The sequence below is a fragment of the Oratosquilla oratoria genome, chromosome 18, assembly GCF_046742065.1.
Source record: "Oratosquilla oratoria isolate Oo_2021 chromosome 18, ASM4674206v1, whole genome shotgun sequence".
Classification (NCBI taxonomy): Eukaryota; Metazoa; Arthropoda; class Malacostraca; order Stomatopoda; family Squillidae; genus Oratosquilla; species Oratosquilla oratoria.
The window spans coordinates 60,641,424-60,667,079 of NC_134794.1; the positions used below are offsets into that span (position 1 = coordinate 60,641,424).

At 42.5% G+C, this 25,656-nt stretch overlaps 2 protein-coding genes across 8 annotated transcripts in view; one reads left to right on the forward strand and one right to left on the reverse strand.

Annotated features, from left to right (window-relative positions):
• LOC143035296 (cryptochrome-1-like) overlaps positions 1-25,656 on the reverse strand; it is a 69,896-nt gene that overhangs the window by 20,722 nt on the left and 23,518 nt on the right. For all 7 annotated transcript variants that reach the window (XM_076202181.1, XM_076202180.1, XM_076202176.1 and 4 more), the window contains exons 3-4: positions 1,151-1,304; positions 372-544 (exon numbers count right to left, since the gene is read on the reverse strand). In XM_076202181.1, coding sequence (XP_076058296.1) covers positions 372-544; positions 1,151-1,304 — 327 coding nt within the window. The remainder of the gene's footprint in view (positions 1-371; positions 545-1,150; positions 1,305-25,656) is intronic.
• Positions 1-25,656, forward strand: part of LOC143034881 (uncharacterized) — a 96,021-nt gene that overhangs the window by 18,063 nt on the left and 52,302 nt on the right. The window contains exon 2 of the mRNA XM_076201224.1: positions 5,985-6,241. The gene's annotated coding sequence lies outside the window, so the exon portion shown is untranslated. The remainder of the gene's footprint in view (positions 1-5,984; positions 6,242-25,656) is intronic.

Genomic DNA, 25,656 nt, shown 5'->3' on the forward strand with positions numbered 1-25,656 from the left:
GCGCCGCCGTCCAAGTTCCCTGCCCATTTCTCCCGAGCCACGACCACCAACCGCCCCTAATCGCTCACGTAAAAGCGCATTGGCAATAGCCCTCTTTTATACACTACTATCTTTTCATTTTCTTACAGACATTCTTCCCCTCCCACAAAAACCGATCCCGCGCAAACAAGTCGCACAAGCGGTTTGAATCCTCCCAGCAACATGCGAGTTCACAGTATGGTCATACTACTGTAAGGATCCACTATTTCATCTTCATCCGAGAAGGAAAAGTTCGAGGCATTAAGCTGAATCAATCATTATTCATTTATGGTAAACATGATTCTCGGTTGGTACTACTAAATCAATAAGAGAACCTTGTCTCCCTCCCTTACCTGCTCCAGAGTTAGTCTTGACAAGCCTGTCTCCCGATGAAGCATCTTGATGACGTCACACACTTTGCCATCGAAGACATGCAACTGGCCACCGACCTCACGTAGCTGCTGATCAAGGTTTTGGAGTGATTCGCAAAGGAACTTGACGCGATTGTACCCTGTGTGTTGTAGTCCTGTGCACAAAGTAACAAATTTCACAATCAATATTCTCAAGTCTGTTTCCTCAATTATTTTAGTTGTTTCATTTCCAAATGTACGACTCCATGGCAGTCTTAATTCTAACAATTTTCAAAATTTTGTATGTTCAAGTCAAATTTAATTTTCTAATAAGGACTTCAGTCCCTTGCCCCGATCCTTCTATAACAATTTGCATTTTTTATGTATTGTTTTCACAATGTTAACATTGCAAACAGGTTGGCAAAAATGTTGGTTACATTTATCATGTAACTGATTCTCGACTACGGGGAAAAATCAAGACACGTGTTACATAAGCAGAAAAAAAAAGTTTACAGTCTCAACCTGCCCAACAATCAATTTCCCCAGACACGACACTATACTCACCCTCCCTCCAAATACAAATAACATAGGAAACCATACATGACCTTTCCTCAGACATCTTCAAAATAAATGGCATCAAAGTATTTCCTAGAAATTAAACAATAGCACATGTCCCGAGATGAATACATATTCTTTTATTACCTGACAGTGACCAAAATACGGGGAGGGGGTTGAGGAAAGATTGTTTGGTAAAATTAGCTTCACATATTAACTTCACTTACCCGCAGTATTGCCATCATTAATGAAAATGGCAAAAAATTTGTCACATTCAGAGATGGACTCGAGCAGGGCAGGATTGTCGTGGACGCGAAGACCATGTCGGAACCAATGAACCGAAACCTTTGTCTTCATTTCAGACCCGCCTTTCACGCCTGTCTGTAAATAAAACAATTAAGAACAAAGTTATCAATAGTTCAATACAAAAAATTAACTTATGAATAATAAAATGACACTAAATGAAAAAAATCACCAATAAGTCCATACGAAGATTATAATTAATTCATGATATATAGATACAGATGCCTAACGGCTTGCGTCCAGTAACAACGATAAACAATTGTACAGAAACAAACGACAACGCTCAAACTGCGATATGCATTGACGTCATGATAATGCCCAAGTTACGAAACTCGTCACGAAATGCACAACTTTCTGGATATTAAGTGGGGAAAATAAGTTTGAACAAATCGTAATAACCAAATCCGTTCTGTCAAAACATCCGCGACGGCGAGGAAGGATAAAGAAAGATTCAAACTTTGTAGCTTTTCTTCGCCTCTCTTCCTAGCCCCAGGGCACACATCCACTCCCATCCACCACTCCTTTCCTCCCCTTATCTTAGCTCCTCATGGATGACGGGTCATACCTGTATCCCACCCACTGCCCAGTTGGGTCAAAAGCAGTGTAGCAAAACACAGCACATCCACAGCAAAGCAGTTTCATTTAATTGGCGACCTCCGCTCTCCGTTTCATGCAGAAGAAAGAGAAGACGAGGAGAAATCCCTTCGGGTTATGTCAAAATATCATTCGCACATAACCACTCCCTATCACCCCATCCTTTCCTTGCATTGCAGTATCATCTACACAGCCATTCTCCACTCGCCCCTACCTCCTCCCTTCCCTGCTCATCAGACACCCACCTCTTGGTCGCCCCTTTCACCCCATCTATCCATCTCATCCTCGGTTGTACATACAGAATAAAATATGAAACTCACCAAACAGATGCTCAAAATCAACATAATAAAATAGACCAATAGTATCACATTCCTTCCTTCTTCCATTAAGAGTGCAATGAATAAAATAAATAAAAAATAAAAATAAAATACTTCCCCATATGTATTTTGCCTTTCATCCACTTTTCCTATACTAAACGAAACACCAAGACCAAGATTGAAATATGTGTCACTGGTATAGTCCCCACACAGAATGAAATACATAAACGAGAGGATACAAAGGGCTGGAACCAGCCTGGTAGATAAGGCAAAAAGAGATTTTGCTTGCTCTTCTTTGTATTCTTTTGATCTTATTTACATTCTTCACTCTGTGTAGGGGGCCATACCACAGCTTCACATTCCAATCTAGGACGAGTGAGGTTTGCCATAACTTTTCGCTATTTCTTTGACGTTGAACAGCATGAATGTGTGAGTGAAGGGGGGGGGTAAGATAAAACCCGAAGCTCTATCGATATTTATCTTACCATAGGCTTAGACCCCCCCCCCTCTCTCTCTCCAAGCAGTACGATATTCAACCCTTTGAACCTCACATATTTTGTTATGGCCAATTCCACCAGATTTTTATTAATCAGAGGGCCAACATCCCCCATCTCCCCACGTCTTTGGAGAGTATGTCATCGTGCGCATGCGCACGATAACATACTCTCTTGCTCCCGCTGGGGAGGGAGTGGGGGAGGAGTTGCAAGTAACGCGTAAGAAGTGAACTTAACACGAATAATCATAGTTATAATTTAATAATAAAAATTCTAGGAATCCCTACCTATTACGCAAACCACCCCCACTATCACCACCGTTTAAGTCGCGGGAAGAACAATAGTTATAAATGACTGTTCCCGACCTCCGTCGCGACATCTCTGGAACCAAGGTGACCCCCCTCCCCACCCCTCCGTGCCCCCACCACCCGTCTGACACTGACGGACAAATGCTCCGAGTGAGACAGATGGAGCTCTCTTTCATACCCTCTTCACCTTCTCTCTCTCTCTCCCTCTCTCGCTTTCTCTCTCAAATTCCCTTTGAGCCCCACTAGCCCACATGCCATATCTACCGCCTCGTGATGCGTAGAAGATATCTCGTGGGTGACTGAAATCGCTTGGGGATAGTTAAGTACAAATCATCAACAGCAGTTATAAGAACGGGAAGCGGTGTGGATCCCCTGCGATCGTATATAGTCTACTGGTTTCAGCCCGATTAAAGATCTAATGTATATTACAGTAAAATAAACTGATAAAGAATGGGCAGATTGTAGACATTTCAGTCCATAATGTGTTCGATAACAATAACCATAATAATAATAATAATAATAATAATATTTTATCAAAGTGTATCTCAAATATTCGAAATGTGCTACTTTCAATCACTACTAACAAACTGCGCGCGTGCCAGTGTGTTTAGGCATACGTGTGTGTGTGTGTGTTTGTGTGTGTAGACGAGTGCGTGCGTGCTGTTTGGAACAAGAAAGAGATCGGTCCGGCTTTGCCGCCAAATGTTGGCAAGTCTTCTTTCCTCCTGTTTATTTGCTTTGGTTGAAAATGGCTTGGGTGGTACGACTTGATCGCTCGCAATGCTGCAGGGACACCATTCATAACATATACATACATATTTTTTTTTGTCATCAATCAAATTGTAGGTCAATGTCCCAAAGCTTCGTCTTAGCAATCTTGTGTGACCTTTTACCACCTGTGTCAATTGTCACCTATTTTATTAATTTATTCTTGTTATTAATTTTTATTTTCATAATTTCTTTTTTTGTTTATTTGTAAACAATCCTTATGTTTTTATGTTGAGTGGCCTCTCCTGTTCTCTACACTATTGTATTTAAGCAGTACTTTGTTGTGATAGTATGTACTTTGAAAATGTCTTAAATAGACGAAAACGTTCAGTATTCCGATCTTTGATTTCCTCGTGGTTTCAAGCAAAATATCCTTATTCACGTGTTTAATGTGATTACTGTTGCATACATACACACACGTACTGTGTTGCAAGACACCACCTGGTCCTCTGAGATCAACTTCTCGTGGTACAAGTTTTGTGGTCGATTTTATCGAGTCCTTTTAGGAGAACCATCCGACAAACATATATTTGTATTAACAGTTTGATTAAATACATCTGCCAACGGGATTCAAACCCTAGGTCGTGTGGCTTTAGACCACTTCAATTTTACTGTGCTTCCGAATGTACCACGGCATGGATATCAAAAGAAACAACTTTTTTTTTTCGGACAAAGCGCGCACCAAATCATTCTGTCTCCCAATGTTGTTTTCCTTTGATCTTACGCACTTAACACATCTATTTAAACTCTTTCCGTAAATTGCAGATCAACTTGTAAACTGCCCATTGACGAAATAAATGTCGCTAACATAACTAATCTGATGCCTTCATTATGGTGTATACTAAGCTCAAAATCTATTTTCCGTTGACCAGCGAGCTCTAGCATACGTTTGTGCGTGTGATTCACCTGATTCACCTTGGTCTTTGGATCACGTGTTGGACTCGTGATCGATAGCTATTTCCCTCCCGGAAGAGAGCTCAGAGCTCGTATGACCGATCTATGGGTAATGCTTTGTGTGTGTGTGTGTGTGTGTGTGAGTGTGTGTGTGTGTGTGTGTGTGTGTGTGTGTGTGTGTGTGTGTGTGTGTGTGTGTGTGTGAGTGTGTGTGTGTTGTTAAGAGGACTCAATCCTGTATGATTCATCAAGATAAACACATTGTGCGCCGTACGAAGGTAACCGCACGTGGGGTTATGGACAAATGTCCTGTGCCACACAATGGACCCCGTGATTGCGACACGTGCGCACGGGGTCAGAGGCATCAGTCAGTCAAACTACTGGTCACCACAATGCTCCTCATCCATCCACCTCCCTCCACTTCCCCCCACACGCCCTCAGGGTCAAGCAGGGGCGGGTGGATGGTAGAAGAAGTCAGCACAAGACCGGGTCACTTCTCTTTGGGGACAATGACCTCAGGTCACGACATTCCGTGCCAGTCTGACCTCAGGTCATGGCACCATGTCAAGATCGTTGTTCATTGTGATCGCGGCACTCAAAGGGAGGTGGAAGGTGGTGTGGGGGGTTAAGGACTGTTGGTATCTTAACCTCAAAGATGGTCAGGAACTGTCCACACATGACATATACCATATGCCTAAGGCTTTTCCCCCCTTACACAGGGGGTAGCCAAAAAGAAAAAGGCATAGAAATCACTCCCACCCATTTCATTTCCCATATATTCCACTCCCCTCCACCCTCCTTCCTATCTTGGCACCTCCTGGATGACGGGTCATCCCTGCATCCTGCCCACTGCCCTGGGTCAGAAGCAGTGTCGCAAGACACAGTACATCCACAGCAAGGCCGCTTCATAAATGATGATGATACCTCTGCTATATAGCAGTGACGATACCCGCAGGAGGAAGCTGAGGTCACCTCAAGTCCTAGGGTGAGCAGCTGTCGGAGGCCATTACTCAGTGTGGAGGAAGCCCTTCCTAACCTTTTGTGTCGTGGCCAGGATTCGGACCCACGCGAAACAAAAGAGCTCAAGATGAACATCGGATGCTTCCACCCGTGTAGCGAATAAGCCTTACACGGCAGGATTTACATAAAAGACATAAGAATGAAGGAGGCTGCAAGAGACCATAGGGCCTATACAAGACAGTTCCATGATTTTTTTGGCACCCCTTCAATTCTCGCAACATATATATATATCTTTATCATTCTATTATGTAAATAATATTCCTTTTCAGCAATTGTCAAGTATATTCTGTTCTTGTAAACATTCCATAATAACCACAAGTGCAATGTTATCTATTACAGCTTTTGCCCAATTTATTGAAACAGCTTGAGATGGTATGGGCATGTAAAAAGAATAGAAAAGAAGAGGTACCCTAAGAAATATATGGAGTTGCAACCAAGAGGAAAGAGGCCTGCGGGAAGACCTAGAAAGATATGGTTAGATTGTGTAAGGATAAACTGCGAGAGAAGAAATCTAACACAAGAAGAAATAAAACCAAGAGAGATTATGCGAAGATTGTGACGGCGGGAGGAGTCTGATCGAGCCGATAACACCTACCTGTACCTGGCGTCTGGTGAGAAAGGTACAGTACTGCTGCTACTAGTACTACTACTACTACTACTATTGTTACTGAGTGTACATCGCATTTATTTATTTATTTTAGTTGTTATTATTGATATAATATATTTATTAATTTATTTATTTATTTATTTATCTACTTATTTATCGTTATTGATTTTTTCCGCATCCAACCTAGTTATGGACCAAAAGGTCTCCTGTCGGGATGCTCCGTCTTTGTAATCTATTGTGTGTGGATGTCCTTGTGGGAGGGCATTTGATACAAGTAATAAATTTAAATTAGAAACGGGGCAATAACTGGAACACCAATAGGGTGCTTAACGAATAGAATTGACTTAATAACAATGTAGTGAACTCTGATACTTTTGGTTTGTTTTAAGAGAACGTTAGAAAGCTTTATGAATGGGGATGGTAGGTAGTAATGGACATGGAACTGCCTAGTGTAGGCCTTATGGTTTCTTACAGTCACCTTCATTCTTATGTTAAGTGGTTTATATGACGCGTGGTTAGTTTTGTCGAAACGTTACTTAACGGCATTCTTAATGAACGAATATGTTGATTAGAAAGATATAAAATGTCGGAGAATGAGATAAGACAGAAGATCTGTATATTTCGACCACTAACTGTGGTCCTCCTTATCCGATTAATACATATTGTCAAGTGCGCGAGTAAATATGGTTAAGAGGGGTTCATTTAGGGGACAGGGAAAAGGGGGGGGGGAGACTCAGGTCTTTGATGAGGTCGTGGCTTAGGTTGACCAATGGTGAGGTCAAGTCGGGTCACTTCTGAGATTGATTTACTTGCAGCCATCCAAATTATTCAGTCAGGGGACCACTGACCTTTCGAGATATTGAAATATGGAATATGTTTTATTAAGGAAGATTCTTCCTATATCTACTCGCGCACTCCACATCATGTATCAATCTGATGAAGAGGACCACAGTTAGTGGTCGAAATATACAGATCTGTCTTTTTTTTTATCTCATTCTCCGACAGTGGGCATCGATGGGTATTGCGTTTGAAAAATAGTGCTAACCCAGAACCATACTCCCTTCCAGGTATGTTTTCTGTTCCAAACCCATGAAAATAAATTGCCATAATAGAAACATTTAAGATACTCTGCAAGATAAGTGAATTGAATGCTAACCAGAACCCTCCTCCCTAACAGGGAAAATGGGGTGGAGCGTAAACCATCACTTAAACAACACGAACAAACATATGGTTATAGAGCATGCGATCGAAGGAATCTCTTATGGTAAATGATGTGAAATTTGTAAAGTGGGATTGTGGCTAAGAGTACTCTCTCCCAACGATAAAGTATATATTTTAGGATTGAGGTTAGGTTAGGCGTAGGTGAAGTAAACATTTACAGGTGGCCAGAAGATTAGATCGTAATACCCATGCCTCCTACGTCATTAAGGCGTTGACTTATATAACCCCCTTACACGCTACCCCTCTGGTATTTCATTATCTCATAGATAATAACCCAAAACGGGGTTTAATTTCAATGTTTAAATCAACTGTCTACTGTAATAATGAATATAATACATGTATATTTTTGTTCTATTTTTATTACAATTTAGTATTTAACTGATTGAAAACTTGAGATTTTCTTTAATTACATCAAAACGACCTTAAAGTGGGAGAATGGAATAAAATAGCGTTTGTTATAGAATTTTCACAGGGTCAAGTTATATTTATATTGTGGGAGTTTTGGGTGGTGGCAACGATTACTACTAAAAATAATTAAGACAATATCGGATTTTCCAAATCACCATTGTATAGAAATATTTGACCAATTATCGTCATAAGTGGGGCTCCTGATCAAATACGATTTTATGAAGGCGTATTATACATCTCGCCCACCCAGTCATTAATTAAACGAATAAATATTAGATGCCATGGTGACACAACATATTTTGTTCTAGCAGCGGTGGTATGCCACAACCTTGGCATTACGTATTTTGGCGGCAGCTGTGCCAATTTGGCACTACACCAAGAATATTAATAACAAAACTCTGAGGCAGTCATTCGGTAGGAAAGGAGTTAGAAGACGCCAATGCCGAGTGCGCAAACCCTGGATTCAAGTGCTTTCACGTGACGTTGCCATGGATACAGAGACGGAGGGTGGGGGGGAGGGGTCATCTGTAGGAGGCTTGAATGGTGCAATATTCTTGTCAGCAAAATTATAAGAGTTGATTTTCTTTAAAGGCACAATAATATTAATAATAGTGATGATAATAATAATAACGATTAACAAATAATGTTTGCACATTTAAATTAATGAATGAGTAAATATTCTATATATATTAAGGGTTTCTTCCTCCCTTATTAGGGAGGTACCTATGTCAAAGACACGCACCCTCTTTCACCCATTCCACCACTCCCTCCCTCTTATCTTAACTGCTCGTGGATAATGGGTCATCCCTGACTCCTGCCCACTATCTGAGTCAGAAGCAGTGAAGCAAGGCACAGCACATCCACAGCAAGGCTGCTTCACTTTCACGGCGACCCCTCTCCGTCCCCTCACGCGGAAAATGGAGAAGACGGGGAGGAATCCTTTCGGGTTGTGTCAAAGTATCAGCCATACACAACCATTCTCCACTTACCCCTATCCCCTGCCTTCTCCTTTCCTTGCTCAACAGACATTCTCCTCTTGCTCTAAGCCCTTTTTATCCCATCCATCTCATCCTCGGTCGTCCCTTTAAGTTCATTCCATCCACCTCTGCCTTCCACAAATATTTTGCTAATCTTTCTTCAGTATTTTTTCCGTGTGTCCAAACCATCACAATAATCTTTCATCGGTCCTATCTGCCATCTTCTTTTCCACCCAAGCTTTTCTATTGACATTACTCTCTCTATTCACCCTTGTAACTCCTTTAATACTTCTCAGACACTTTATTCCAAACACATTTAAACTCCTTTCTCCGCCTCCATACAGTATCGTTGACACAATCACCCCTTCATATAATCTTCCTTCCTTTAAATTTGCAGTTCATCTCCACACCCATTCCCCCTTTTCCTGCCACATGCGGCTCTAAATACTTAAAACTTGCCACCTCCTCCAGCCTCTCTTTTATGACTTACTTCCAACTCGCTGACATTCTCTTCCCTTCTGCATACTATCACCTTAGTTTTACCAAAATTTACCTTCAACTACCTCCTACCGCATACCATCACTAACTGCCTCTCCTCTGCTCCTACCACAAGAGCAGTGTCGTCCGCAAACGACAACTGGCTCACCTCTCATTATCTTTACCCATTTCCAATCCCCTGTCAAATACCCTCGCATTTACCTTCCGTACCACCCCATCCATGTACACATTGAACAGTCATGAAGACACGACACAATCCTGACGGCGAACAAACTTTATCGCAAACTACTCTTCCTCCATTTTCAATTTTAACGCAGGCTTTACTACTCTCGTAAAACAAAAGGACTGCCCTTAACAGCTTTCCTCCAATCCCATACATCTGCAATACCTCTCACACTGCTTGTCTACCCTACCATTCGCTTTCTACAAATCCTCAGAGGCCCAAAAATCATCCATACCTTTCGTCAAAGCCTTCTCGCAAATCTGCCTTACCACAAAAATCTGATCCACGCATCCTCTACTACTTCCATCTTCAATTCATCATCTTACCACTCACTACCCTTCCTTCTATTCCCTCCCATCATCTTTGTTCCACACACCATCTTTGCACACCTTGTGACTCCTTCCTTGAAACATCCCCATTCCTCCTCCACTCCTAGTTCTACTCGATCCTTCACCTCCCACACTTATCTAAGCTTCTTGTACTCCTGGTCCTTTTCCTTCTTATTTAAACAGTTTACTCTAAGTACCTCCCTAACTAATATCCTTTTCCTTTATCTCCATCTATCCTTCACTCTCATCCTACCTTCCACCAAATAATTATCTGATATTCCCCCACTCTCTCCTCTAAGAACATGGACATCCAAAACTCTTCTTTTCCTTCCTCTGAATCCCACTACAAAGCGCATTTATGTATTATCAACCGACCTTTCCCATGTGTACTTATGCTTGACTTTCTTCTAACACTGTGTTTATCATCAGTTGTTTTTCTAAGCACATCTCCACTATTAGTTCTCCACTATGATCTTTACCCGGCACGCCAAACTTCCCCACCATTTAATCTATTGGTTCATCCCCTACTCTATCATTGAAATCTTCTTACGTCACTCCATTGACATTCCCCCTATAACTCTATAAGCATCCATTTAAATCTACCCAAAAAGCCTGCTTTCCTCTACAATTTCCTCACTACCAGGTCCATATGTACTTACAAAAAATCATATCTCCCATCCTAGTATCACCTTTATCTATATCAACCTTAAAGATACTTCCACTCCACTCCATGCTTTTCCATTTCATCACTTACCAGGAGAGACACCCCTTCCCTCCCTCGCCTCCTCCTCAGATTCACTCCTCCCTTTCAACTTAGTAAACAGAACTGAACAAACAATATACACTCACCGAAACTATGTGCTGATATATAAAGAATGAATAAATAAATAAATAAACTCCACCGATTCAAATCCTTTTCCAAAGACGCAAATTACAAAATCTTAAGACTGGTATTTGGCGTCGGCCACGACCTCGACAGTCCCGCGTTCGTGACGTCAAGTCGCAGCGGCACAAGCGCTCGAATACAACTGACGCCCAAAGCTACAAAAGCTCGTGCCTTATACAGCGGGAAACTCCTCAAGAGTAAATAGAGCCTGAAAGGTGTAGGGAGAGTGAAAGGAACGGGGAAACTAAGATATCGGGATGCTTTAGGTCTACTGGATGCAACGACGATGGAATAATAGATGAAGAAGAAAAAAAAAAGAGGAAGAAGAAAAGGCGTATATTCATGATCTTTGTACCTGGAAAGTATAGACAATTTCACTAGAGATGCCTATTATCGTCAGATGGCTAAATTCGACGGAGGCCTTTGTAGTTAAGGTACGATCAGTTGATTATGGATTACAAATACAATGGCAAAGCATATTGAAACACCTTTCAGTCCATAACTAGTTTGATCAGAAAAGAAATTATATGTAAACACATATCCAATGAAGTAAACAAGGGAACAAAATTATATACAACATATAAGTTTGTCCAAATGAACATTAACATCTGATATGATGCAGTCATTTCTGCCAACTATGTCAGGGGGTCATCGTTTACCCGTCTGATCAGTATTTAGGTTGAATGTCATCTTATTTCTGGTGTAATTATTATTATTATTTTTTCAATATTGAAATGAGGAGGTAAGTTTGTGAGGTAAACACAAGGAATTTTGTTATATTCTTACCATATTTATGTTCTTATGGGCAAAATATTTTTTATGTCAATTTTGACTCGACAGTCGACCAATGTCCGTTGGAGGGCACGTTTGGCAGAACCCAATCGCGTTACTGGATTACGAACAGTTCTCCCCTGAATTTAGCAAAGTTCTGAAAAACTGCCGGTTTCTGGTTCCAGAGACGAGAGCCACACTGATGGCCTTGGTATAGCAAAGCCAAAAGTGTGACAAAGGAGAATGATCACATCTTCGTTGATACTCCGAACTTAGAATTGTACTTAAAACACTCAAATCTGCATGTCAACTCCAGTAGAATCCTGGGACTATAGTCCACCAGAAATATTTTGGCAAGCCCAGAAAGGATGTGTGCACCCTGGAGTATGTGGTACCGTATTTGAGGCGCCCGGCCTCCTTAGGGACTCTGAAGAACTGTGATAACTTCAAACGCGAAACTCCTACAGCTTTCAAGGAGTGCAATGGAGAGCGTCCACGGTCGAGGAGTGGTGTGGCGTTGCGAGACAGAGAAGACTACACTGATGAATAGGGCTGCCTGATTATATTATCTGGAGACCTGGAACAGTATAGGACATTGGCACGGAGGACAAGGAGTTTCTTTTGGATATGTAGAGTCGAAGACTATTTTCTTCTTAACTTTATCTTATACTTAATCTTATTTCAGTTTGTCTCTGTTTTTTCCGTTTTTCTGCCTTTCTTTAAAACTCTGTCTCCGACCATTTCCCCTGCTTTTACTTGATATAATTGCAAGTCTCGTTGTCCAAGTCTCCTGAACCACGATACAACTCCTAATAAATATACCTTAAAGTGCTCAGTAACAATACCTTCCTTCAATTCATAACAATCATTTAATTTTCCTACAGACTTCTCTTCCCCTCCCACAAAAATCGACCCCACGCGTGCGGGTGCTCTTTTCTACGTAGTTTGGAGTCAACTTCAGTATGAATTACAAATCCTATCACCGTATCCTTGAGAAAGTCCGCCACGATTGTGGCCACGGGAGTGACGTCAGTACAGGGGAACAAGTGTCAGACTTGAATGGGTGTAAAAGAAGCTAGGCCTAGTATGGAGAGTAGTTATATATAGCTGACCCTCCGAGAGGCAAGCAGCTACCTGTAGATGGTCAGAGTGGCCTTAAAAAAAAAAAAAAAAAAAAAAAAAAAAAAAAAAAAAAAAAAAAAAAAAAAAAAAAAAAAAATAATAATAATAATAATAATAATAATAATAATAATAATAATAATATATATATATATATATATATACATATATATGTGTCCCTCTTTTCAGGATTCTTGTCGATCTTACGAGTTAGGAGCCCAGATGGACTGAGGTAGGTTATGGCGTATTAGGTAGACAACGATTAGCCAGTCAGATCATAGGAATTCAGCCAACATGACAAATTATTAAGTGTGACGTTGGTGTATCCGTACAGTCATTGTCTATAACGACTATAGTTCTTGCGTTCCAAGAAGTCCGCTACGATTTCACATACGTTGAGCTATTCTGCTAAATCAACCTTAATAATCCTCTCTTATTTCCCATATATGTGCTAATCTATTTCTTTTACTTTATATACCAAAGATGTATAGTACAATGAGCATAACTTTTTTGGGATTATAACACCGATTCTAATTAATACTATGACACGTGGCAACACCGCTTTTCACCCATGTTGTCACGCTGAGGCGTCACTGGGTGACATGGGCAGTGACGATCCGATGAAATTGGTGATCATATTGGCAACGTCGCACTCGTGGCAATTCCCGCTTTTGTTCCACCCTAAACAGACTCCTCCGCAAGGACTAAAGTCAATCTGTCTGTAGAATTCAACGAAAACCACCAATTTAGTGATATTGCACGTCCGGCGTCATTATAGCTGTTATAATCAACAGTAACGTCAAACGTTAAGTAAATTACAACTACGAAGTTCTTTTGGTGATGGAATGTTACGAGATAAAAAAAATGTACTTCATTATTTTAAAGGCAGTGGCTATTTTTACGACGAGTCGTAAGAATAATTCTCAGGCTATTTTTACGACATGGTTGATAGTACCCTCTGTCGTGAACTTTTGAACAAAAATTTTACGACAATAACCTAAATATCCCCCCCGGAATGTTGTTTCATTTTTTTTAAATGCGCAAATTTATCTTAAGTTGCTAATGATGTATGAAGATGTCTTAGAATAGACAGAAGTCTAGTTCTTACTGACATTTGATTTGGTCGTGTCCCAGTAGTAGATTTCGGCTGGTATTTTCTACATCCATGCTGACAGCAATAATCTATTGAAAAATACTGGAGCTCAGGTTCGAACCTCCTATTAAGAGCACGTTTAGTAGCTGATTGTATTGTTCTGGAGTTCCTGGTATAAAGATTTACATTATTAGACTTTTCTGCACCTGCTGCATATAATTTGAAATTAGTGGCAGCCATTTTGAATTTTGTTTAAAAGTTCACGATAGAGAATGCTATCAACCATACATAATGATGGTGCATTATTATTATTTTTAAGTTCGTTCGGATATTAATATACAGTAATCAGAATAATTAAAATGAATTAATATTTGTTAGCAACGTCTCATAGCAATCCCTAAATCAGACCATAAAAACGGATTATAATTATTTTACTCTGGTTCACGCTCAGTAATTATACAAAAAAAAAAAAAAACGCAGTGAAGTATTTAAACCCATTTCCATCATCCCTGTCAACCCAATTGACTTGTACGTTTAGGCTCTATTCACAAAAGCAATCTGAACCGCGCGGTACCGCATAGTCAATGAATAATTGAGCGGCGTTTGTGAACACCTCCACTGACTTGCATTGTAATAGAACCGACGAGGTTCAAATTACTAGTATGAACGGGAGCTTATGCTGGCTGTCGTCAGGCGATTTTTATTGGCTGATGGAGCAGCTTCCCCCCATTCCCCCACCCCATCCGGGGAGTGCATGTGTGCGCGGGGGGGGGGGTGTGTGTGTGTGATGGAGGAAGTCAGCGCCCATGCGTCCAAACTGTTGACATTTGAAACGTGGCCTTGGTTTGACGATGAACACAGGGACAGGAATACTCAAGGAAACTATTTTTGATTCGCTTGAGGAGGAAGAGATTTTGTTTTTCTTTCTAAAGAAAGCCTCAGGACTTGTTATGGAAGGAAGTGTCACCGGCTGGGATGTTTTGTTTCTCTCTTTGTACCTCCCTTACGAGGGCGAAGAGCTCCTTGGTATATAGATAGATGTGTCAAAGACTTCGTCCATATCAAAGACGTCCGCGACTTCGGGGACTGTGAGTCTGTCGAAGTCTCATTCTGGGTCTACGACGTCACCAAGAGGAGTTTTTAGAACAGAACCGGGCAATTTTTCAGTGCAAGCGCCTCATTCACAAATTCAAAGAGCCGCATAGTATATTAAGTAAAATAAATTAATATTTGGATAAGCCAAATAGAAAATCTCGGAAAAAAAGTAGAACCTTCACACGAAACACATTTGAAAAACAAAATGACTTGGCGGGCCGCGTGAAAAACTTTGTTGGTCCGTAGTCTGCCCGTCTCTGCTTCTGAACAAGTCCGTATTGGAGCTTGACAACCGCCATAACACGAGCTTATGCTCGTGGGATCCGGGTGGTTAGTCCGGATAGGCTCCAGATGGACCTCAGGAAAAGGGGGTCGAGGTCTAAGATGATGTTCTTCGAGAAGAGGTCGAAGAGGAAACCCTTGGGCGTCGATCACATCGATTTTTTTCCCCTAATCTTGAACAAAAACGGTGAAAAGACTGTTTGCTTATTAGATGTACCATTATTTGTCTCTGCAGCCAGCCCTGTCATAGACTGAAGATCTATTTGACAATGCTTAAGCACTTATCTATTGTCCGTCCCTCCCATCAACGAACGGTCCCTGACCACCAACACAAACCTACGGAGAACACCGAACGCTGACTCCATTATGACTTAAAAATAAACAAATGAATAAACAAAATAATAATAATAATCAATAAATAAAAACAGACTAATTAATACAAAAAATAAAAACAAGTTAGACTACACACCAAACGGCACATACCGTGTCGGGGTGACGGGGAGACTCACATTATCACACGCATCTTCGTAGACTGTACGGTACAGGGAACATATAGCTTTGGAGGAAGCTTAAGAGGGTGAGCGAGTTCCTCGGTGATTTTGGTGTCATAACCCAGTGGCACTGTGGTCAACTCAACAACCGCGCCAACATAATGCTGCATGCCAGACCCCCTGATATCCATCCTTCCGAGTCCTCTCTCCAGCAAGAGGACAAAGTCCACCTGTCCAGGCGGCGGCGTGGCCACCATCCAGCCATTATAAGTTACCAGAAGAGGCTGGATGACATCATCCCATGTAACTGTCCCCTTACTATACAGCACATCATGGAAGATTGCACAACCATGTTCACAACCATGCGCGCCAAGAACACAGTATACACTCTATAAGGGATCTGTGAGAAAAGCCCGTTCCAACCACGGCGTTCCTAAGGGAGACGGGACTGCTGGGACAGTCTAGAGAACGACGACAACAACACAATTAACAAGAAAAGCAACAACAGCGAAGGGTTCTACTGTCAAGAAAACAGATCCTACCGAAGCCCAAAGACTTGGAGATGGGGAGGAGATGGTGGAAGCGACACAATGGGAGGGAGGGAGGGGGAGGGAGGGAAGGGGAGGGCGCCCCATAGTAACGAATCCAGAACGATAAATTCGAAAAGGGTGACACACAAGTGGTCTACAATCTTGATAGTAATCCAACACAGGCCGGAGGCGGAGGAGGGGAAAAGGAGGGCGAGGCAAAGGGAGAGACGGAGGGTGAGGGAAAGTTGAAGAAGGAAGGGGCAAGGAGAGGGCAAGGAAGAATGGAGGGTAAAGGGGAATGGAGGGTAAAGGGGAATGGAGGGTAAAGGGGAATGGAGGGTAAAGGGGAATGGAAGGTGAAGAGAGGAGGGGAGGGTAGGGGGGCGTAAAGGGGGAAGGAGGAGGGCGGAGAGAGGGGTAAAGGGGGGGCGGGGTACATGGAGAGGAGAGGGTGAGGGAAATGGTATGGGATAGAAAGAAGAGTAAAGGAGAGGGAAAGGGGGGAGGAAAAGGAGAGGAAAAGGGAGATAAAGAGGAGGGTGACGATGGTTTATCGTCACGTCCACGCGTGTGATTATAATTTTTTTTTCTTCCAATGCGAAGTCACACTTCTTGTCCTTAAATTGGGACTTCTCCTTCCTCGACCTGGCTTCTCATTTCTCATCTGGTCTCACTTCTCGGTCTCTAAGACTCTCTCCTCCTTCCCCTTCCTCACCACCACCACCTTCTACACTCTCACTCCCCCCTTCCCCATTATCCACCTCCTTTTTCTTGTCCTCTTTGTTCTCTTTTCCACAATTCACCACTTCCACATCCTCCTCATTCTCTTCACCATAACACACCTCGACCTCGTCCTCATGATTCCCTTCCCCATAATTCACCTATTCTTCCCTCTTCCCCATAATTCACCCTTTTTCCTCGTCGTCTACTCCATGATTACTCTTCTTCCCTCGCCCTCCTCCCCATAATTCACCTCTTCTCCCTTCGTCTTCCCCATAACTCACCCCTTCTTCTTCCTCCTCTCCCTACCTCTTTCCCGGATACATTGCACACTGGATTGGAAATATAGTCCTTCGGCGTTTCTTCATCTACAGTACAATAAGACTTTTCCAGTTCTGTGACTTCCCTCCCTCCAGCGCAGGGGTCACCATACTGCAAGGTCAGTTCATCCAGCCTACCGCGGCACTGTATTGTATTTGTCATTCTTTTTTACTATCATATTTTTCCTAAGTGCATATGGGTCTGGTAGTGTGAAGAGTGTAGAGGAATGGGAGGCTTTTTGGATATATTTAAATGAGTGTACAGAGTGTTTAGGGAAAACATGTCAATGGAGTGGTATTGGGTAGGTTGGGAAGTGTGGAGTTCCAGGAAAAAATCGTACTGGAGAGATGATGGAGATGTGTCTAGAAAAAGAGTTGATGAGAGCAAATACAGTGTTTAGGAAGAAAGTCAAGCATAAGTACACATGGGACAGGGTAGTGGATAGAAGGGTTGTAGATAGGGCTTTAATAGACTATATACTGGTAACCAGGAGAAGAGTAGGAAGCGTTTTGGATGTACATCTTCTATGGGGAGAGAGTGGGGGGAATATCAGATAATATTTGGTGGGAGGTAAATTGAGAGTGGAGGATAAATGGAGGAAGAGGAAAAAGACAGAAGGTAGGGAGGTGCTTAGAGTAAACTACTTAAATAAGGAAGAAAAGGGGAAGGAGCCAAGAAAAGAGGGAGAGAGGGGTGGTAAATGGGAGTGGAGTACATGGGGATGAAAGGGGTGGAATTGGATTTATGCCTTTGACTTTGGCTACCTTCCTTGAAAGGGGAAAAAAGCCGTTGATACATACATATATATATAGATAAATATATATATATATATATATACATTATATATATATATATATATATATATATATATATATATATATATATATATTCAATGTGAAAATAAACAATTGCGCGGCCCAAGCTCGTCATTCTCTCAATTATCTGGTCCTTTCTGGAAGAAAAGAAAAAAAGAAGTGACCCCTGCCCTAGCAAGAGAGACCCAAGCTATGTTACAGTGAAGTCACCGACACAATTCGTAAACATACGCCAGGGAGCGCTTTGCTTCACTCCCATGCCGACACCCTTCCTTCCCACTCCAAACAGCTCTCGACAGGGTTCGATCCCACTTGCCCCAGACATGGATTCTTACGTGGGCGCCTCCTCCATCGAGGACTGTCTCTTATGTGGACATCCCTGTGTGTGGGGATCAACAACAGAGAAACTGATTAATATGTCGTGTATGATTCTTGTGAACACATCGTGATGGGATGTGGACACTTCGATTGTCCTTGTTCAACAGAAAAGAGAGAGAATGGGATTCGTTATGTGAGGGTATTATTATACAGACGTCTTGTTCGTAGTACTTATCTATTATACTCTCAATTCGTCTTCATTCCTCACCAATATATATATATATATATATATTATTTCTCTGAAGAGGCCAATTTGTGCGAAACTAGTCAGAAATAAACTTGAATTCTGATTCCCTCTTCGGGGAAGTACAAGACAGGCGAAGTGTTTGGCAGCCGAAATAGAGAAGTTTGGGTTCTCACAAATTTTCCTTTCACTCCGAGGGAGGGTTCTCTGTGTGATTTTATGTGCTACTACATTCCTCTTGAAGGAATATACACTTACACACACACACACACACATACATGACTCGGTGGCGCGGTTGGTAGAGTCCCAGACTGTCAGTAAGGCGATACCGGCGGTACCTGGATCGAATCCTGCCCAGGGCTGAACTTATTTCAGTATCGCTGCGCTTCGAGTCGTTACTCCAACTCTCGTGGGCGGGGAGTTGGGGTGTGTGTGCGTGTAAGGTCATAGCATTACCCATAGATCGGTCATACGAGTTCTGAGCTCTCTTCCGGGAAGGAAATAGCTGTCGATCACGAGTCCAACGCGTGATCCAAAGACCAAGGTGAATCACACACACGACTATATATAATTTCCACTAACCTGCTCTCGTGATAGCAAACTCTAACATTCTCATGGTGCCTGAGTGGTGGTGGGAGGGAGGGGGAGGGGTACAGTTGTGTAATACAAGGGAGAGTCCCACAGTTGCATTTAACCAGTATGACCAGTACTGTTGTCAGTTGCAGGAAGGGACTGGGGCTGCCGTCCGTTGCATTACCATGGCCTCCTCCTCCTCCTCCTGTTTCTGTTCCTCTTCCTCCTCTCCTTCCTCCTCACCAACCTCTAGGAGTCCGTCCTTTTGGACGTAGTTCGTGAACCGTCCACCTTGGAATGGACTCACCCTTCCCTTCACACCTTCAATCCTTACAAAGGTTTACAAAGGAAGACCATATCGACGGGAGACCTTTTGGTCCATAACTAGGCCCGATGCTAAGTGCAGATAGTTGAACGAAGAAATTAATAAACAAGCGGACCAAACCACTGGCATCATTACATCATATTGCTTAGGAGCTTATCTTAATGAATCGTAAACATTTGGAACCGTGCTACATTGCACTGCATCTGCAGGAAGTTTATTCCATTCAGTGACTACACGGTTTGCGAAGTTGTTTCCACTTCCGAATTAAACCTACATCATGACAGCTTAAGAACGATATTTCTCATCTGGTTCGTTTCCAGTGTGAAAATTTCGAACCTCACTACGCCTTTCCAGGAAGTTTATTCCATTCATTAACTACACGAACTTCTTTGCTATTGGCCTTCGCTCTAGGCGGTGAAGGGGAGAAGGTGGGGGCGGGTATTTCATCACCCTGGCCAAGAACCTTCCTCCTCACCCTGAAGACGGTGTTCTTTTCTTCTCAGCAAAGGGCATGTCTTCACCTTTACGACTTGGGGGAGGGGGGAGGGGGGAGGGCACTCCCATCTCCTTTGACTTCTGGGTCCTCCTTGTCGCGCTTGATGTTCTCGCAGTTATGTAACAACAACAACAACCCCCCCACACACACACACAAAGACCCCTACCCCCCTTGGCCTTTGTTCATTCTCCCGACGAAGAGGGCAAGATAGCAGGTGCTTCTCGAGGAGCAGATGGGAAAGAAGCCCCACAGAGAACTGCTCTCTCCCTCGCTCTATTGTTTACACGAGTGATTTGTTTCCTGCCAAGTTGTCGTCTGGCGATTTTAAGATAATGGAGGTTCATTACACTACAGTCCCCATTCTCTCTCTCTCTCACACACACACACACGATGTGTCGGTACAGTGGTTCGCGTTTTAGTCTCCCGCGTTTCAGGTTCTGATCCCACGCCACGCACACGGCAGGAAAAGCTTTCACTGATACTACACATTCCCTCCATCTACAGCTTGACTAGATTACCACCTTCTACTGAGTGTCGTGACTTCAATATTTATCGTAGTCCCTGCTTCCAGCTGATTCTATTCAGGGGGAGAGGGTGATAGGCAGTCTGACACACATGAGTACCTGAAAGTAGCGTAGTCAAGTCAAACCGTATAAGATATATTTTTCTCACACCGAAGTTCTGGTCCAGCTGACCACTCGATCGCTTGACGAACGCCTAAAAGCGGCTAGTTAGAAACGAGTTGATAAACTAGACAATATGTAAATAGGCGATACTAGATGGTAGGTGGACAAAGTAAATCCTGAAAAAAAAAACTCAAGAGAAAATGTCCCTTAGCCAATATAATTCTTGCCTAAGATCTTTTTCTGATTGTTGAAGCAAACTGGCATACAGAGCGAAGGAGTGTAATGCTAGGTCACGACTGACTGGCCGAAAGCGGTGACGTCACGGCAAAAGAGACGAGTGATTGGCTGTGAGCGAAGCGAGCTCGCCCAAAGGGATAAGACCCCGCGTAGCTGGGTCGGGCGCAGCCCTTTGCTCGTAATTGAAAATTAAAGTACTCTTCAATTATCCTAATAATTTTTTTTTCATAAAGTAGTGGACGTACACCTTAGACCCAAAGTAGGTAGTAACCCTGCAGTGTACAAAATACCATGTAAAGATTATATATATATATGCAAATATAATATATATATATATATATATATATATATGCAAATTAACCACTGGAGAAAGGAAACTTTTTTGAGTCTGAATATGTAATATACGAAAGTACTTACTGTCTACAAGTTTCCTTTCTCCAGTGTTTATTTTGCATTTTTGTATCATGGTGATGTGATTGCTTGCATATATGTATATATATATATATATATATATATATATATATATATATATATATATATATATATAATTTCTCCCTTCAAGAGACCTCATGGGACCCCAACGTTCCCAGAATATCATCCCAGAATTTGTAGTTTCCGTTTTCTCAGTATACCCTCAAAATGCTTGTGTGTGTGTGTGTGTGTGTGTGCGTGTTTTTTTTGTTTTCTTTTTTTATCTCTTCACTGGAAACCTCTCTAAAGCTTCTGTCACACCTACGCGACTTAAGGGAGTTTGTTTTGGTAGAAACGACTTATGTCACAACCTTTTATTTTTTCGAATCTCCAAATACCAAATCACCTTCGCGTCTCGTCCGGCCACTCCCTTCTCCCCATCGTGCTCTGCCTTCAGTTCTCTTCTTTTTCTTCAACCATTGTTTCTTCTTCTCTTCCAATGCCCTTCACTGTCCTCCTCTACAGCTTTCATAACAGGAATCGTATTGTTCTTTGCACGCTCCTCCCCTCAGCACATTTCCTCTCCACCTCTACATTTATCAGCAGATTCTCGTCTCTTCCGACAGGTGCATACATCTTATTCTTCTATCTCTTCTTCTCATCACATGCGCTGAGGGCTTCTTCTTCTTCTTCTTTTTCTTCTTCTTCTTTTCTTTTTCTTCTTTTTTTTTAAATTCCTTTCTCTTCCTCTTATACGTTTTGTTTCCGGTTTTAACAAGCCTCTTCCACTCCATCACAACGTCCTGTATGAAGAACTGGCTCCATATTCTAACCAGTCAATATCTAATGGACTTTAGTCACACCCCTACGGACCAGGGTCACATATTATTCTTATATGATCGGAGCCTAGTCTCACCTGACTAGTTCCTTGCTTGTTACCTCTTCTTATCTCCTAACCGTCCTTCCTGACATGCAGAAAGACGGTCAGGGTTTTACTTCAGGAACTTCCTTCATGTTTGTCTACCTAAGACTGTTATTCATCCTTTTGGGCTCTCTTTCTCTCTCTCTTTTAAGAGAAGATTAGGTAACTTTATGGATAGGGATGGAATGTGGTAAGGGGCATGGAACTGCATAGGGTAAGTCTCTTGCAGTCTCCTCTGTTTCTATGCTCTCTCTCTCTCTCGGGTTCTACCTCAAGACCCTCCACCACGTTTCCCCCCACACACACATTTTCTCTTCCTCTGGGCTCCACATTTTCTCTCCTTGGCTGCTTGAGAGAAACAGAACAGAGAACAGAATAGAGAACTCGAGAACATTTCACTATCGGTGGGGACTTGGGTGTTTTTATCCTGGCTGCCGCAAGACGATTGTGTTCGATTGAGGTCGCCGATGAGGTGATCCCCCTTTACCAAGAGATTTCATCCATCCGAGGACCGTTGCCGGCTGACGAGGGGCCGCGGTTCTTCAATCAAGAGACTAGCGGCAACGGTTGATAGGTAGCTGCAAATCCCTATACGGGTTATCCTACTGAGGAACTTTTACTCCAACCACCAATTAATCGGCGGTACCGCTTACCACCAGCACTTTTCCGCAGTGAAATCACGATGGGAAACCATTTTGTTTTCTCATCAATTTACATAGAATGTCATTTGATATGATGGAGGAAAATGAATTTAGAATAGCGACACAACAGCCCAAAAATAGGAAAAATATATATAACAATAAATTATTACATAATAAAATAAAATAGATTAAATTCAGATAGAATAGAAATAATAACATATTAAACAAAAATAAAAATTAAATAAAGATAAATATGTAAAATACATGAAAAGTAAAAACATACATAAACAAAAGGGTGAGTGTTGTGAGAAGGGTAGTACCACAGGGAACAGTGAAAAAACCCCACCAGCAGCCAGAATAAACAAAAATGGGGATGATGGTATGTAATGGACACGGAACTGCCTAGTATAGGCCTAATGGTCTCTTGCAATCTCCTCCATATATGATGTATGTCCAAAGACGAATGATAAAACTACGCCAGGAGACGCTTAACTGTCTCCTTTCTGCCTTATGCGCTCGGTAACAAGGGAATCGGTCCCAGGACAACGGAGGAGTGCGAAGCGAGATGGAAACCAACTAGCCACAAGGCAATTCTATGGCCACACATCTACACACACACACACACACACACACACACACACATACTGGTTCCCAGCTTGACAGATAAACCATACGAGGCGAGACTAAAATCACTAGGTCTACCAACTTTGAAAGATTGAAGAGAAAGAGGTAATATGATTACATTATTGAGGTGACTAAAGGGGATAGATTGCACTGATAGACGAGATCTGAATATAGATGGGAGGGCTTTAAGAGGTTATGGGATTAAATTAACGGAGACCACATGTCGAAGGGATGTGAAGGAATACTTTTTCCACATAGATGCATAAATATGTGGGATAGCTTAGAACAGTGGTTCTCAACCTGTGGTTCAGTGAACCTTATTGGGCCACGGCGGTTCACAAGTGTGGCCGCCAGCCGAAAGCTACTGGCAGTTAGTGGATGCAAAATGATTAAATTTAGTGTTGAGGTCATCTCCAGGAGGTTGGATAACAGCAGTGCATAAGCACGGTGTATACGTGAAAATAGGTTGAGAACCCCGGGCTTAGAAGGTGATATAGCTCAAGCTCAAACAATACACGAGTTCAAATATAAATGTGATAAATTGGAAATCGAGGATATAGATATTAAGTTGGAACTGTACATGAAAATTCATGTACGGTTCTAGGGATGTTAGAAAATTAGAGAATAGGAGACGGGACCCAGCGAGCGTTGATCTTTTTCCATACAGTACAGTTAGGTAAATACACATACATACATATACCGAAGGCTTTTTCCCCTACACGGGGGGTAGCCAACGCTGGCTAGACTATTCAGTTGTACAACTCTCGGCCGTTAATTCAGCGATCCGAGTTCGAGTCCACCACAGGGCTAAACAAAAATCAGAATCGCTGCACTACAACCCGGCACTCCAACTCTGGTGGGCAACGATTTGTGTGTGCGTGCGTACATAAGGTCACAGCTTTATCCATAAATCGGGGCATATACGAAAGAAACTCTTAACCGGGAGGGTAATGGCTGTTGATCACAAGTCCAGCACGTGATCCAAGATCCATTGTGAATCGCGCGCGCGCGCACACACACACGCCTGTTCTTCCACATACAGCCTTACATATCCATACAATAGCTTTTACAGATATACGATAAAAAAACACATACGAGTATATATATAGGCACGCTGGCATGGATGAACGCACACCTCACCACTAAGCTCTCATCCGGGAGGATAACAGATGTCGATCACGAGTCCTGCACTTGGTCCAAGACAATGTTGGTGAATCACACTTGCATATATGAATTTTAACTTTAGTATGATAACAGGACCCTACGAGCGTTGCTGGTTTCCTGTATATAACAAGTAGACGCGCGCGCACACACACACACACAGTCTGGCGGTATAGTGGTTCCGCACTCGACCGCTGATCCTTGGAGTGCCGGTTCACAACGTAGCGATACTGAAATGTTCAGTCCTGAGCGAGACTCGAACTTGGGTTCGCTGAATTAGTGGTCAAGTGCTTTACCACCCATCGAGGTAGGTGCGCGCGCGTGCGCGTGTGTGATTCACCTTCGTTTCACCTTGGTCTTTGGAACACGTGTTGGACTCGTGACCAACAGCTATTTCCCTCCCGAAAGAGAGCTCAGAGCCCGCATGACCGATCTATGGGTAATGCCGTGACCTTACACGCACACACCCCAACTCCCCGCCCACGAGAGTTGGAGTAACGACTCGAAGCGCAGCGATAATGAAATTATTTCAACCCTGGGCAGGATTCGAACCCGGACTGCCGTAGTGACAGTCAGGGACTCTACCAACCGCGCCACCGAGTGTGTGTGTGCTTTACATAATACGGAGTTGAAGGTATGCTCACGGGGTACCGCCACCTTTTCCTCCATTTATCAAACATTGCCTTCAATTAATTTAAAAAATTAGCTTGGATTATATTTCCATCCAACTTGTTTCACAAGTTTAGATTTCTATGTGAGAAGCTCTACTCCCTGACGTCTTTTGTATATAAAAAAAAAAAAAAGAAAAAAAAAAACAGCTTTCATTATGGCTTCTTGTTAATTTTCCTTTTCTCTCGTGTGTGTGTGTGTGTTTGTTAATGAATACAGCGTCTTTTGCAAGACCACTTTTGCACAAGCCACTCTCCTCCAACGATGGAGGTGAAGGAGGAGGCGGTGGTAGGGAGGAAGTATTGGTGGTGGAGGAGGTAGAGGGGATGGAGGTGGAGGAAGGAGGACGAGGAGTGAGTGGAAGAAGAGGCACGAGGAGGAAGCGAGGGAAGAAGGGGGAGG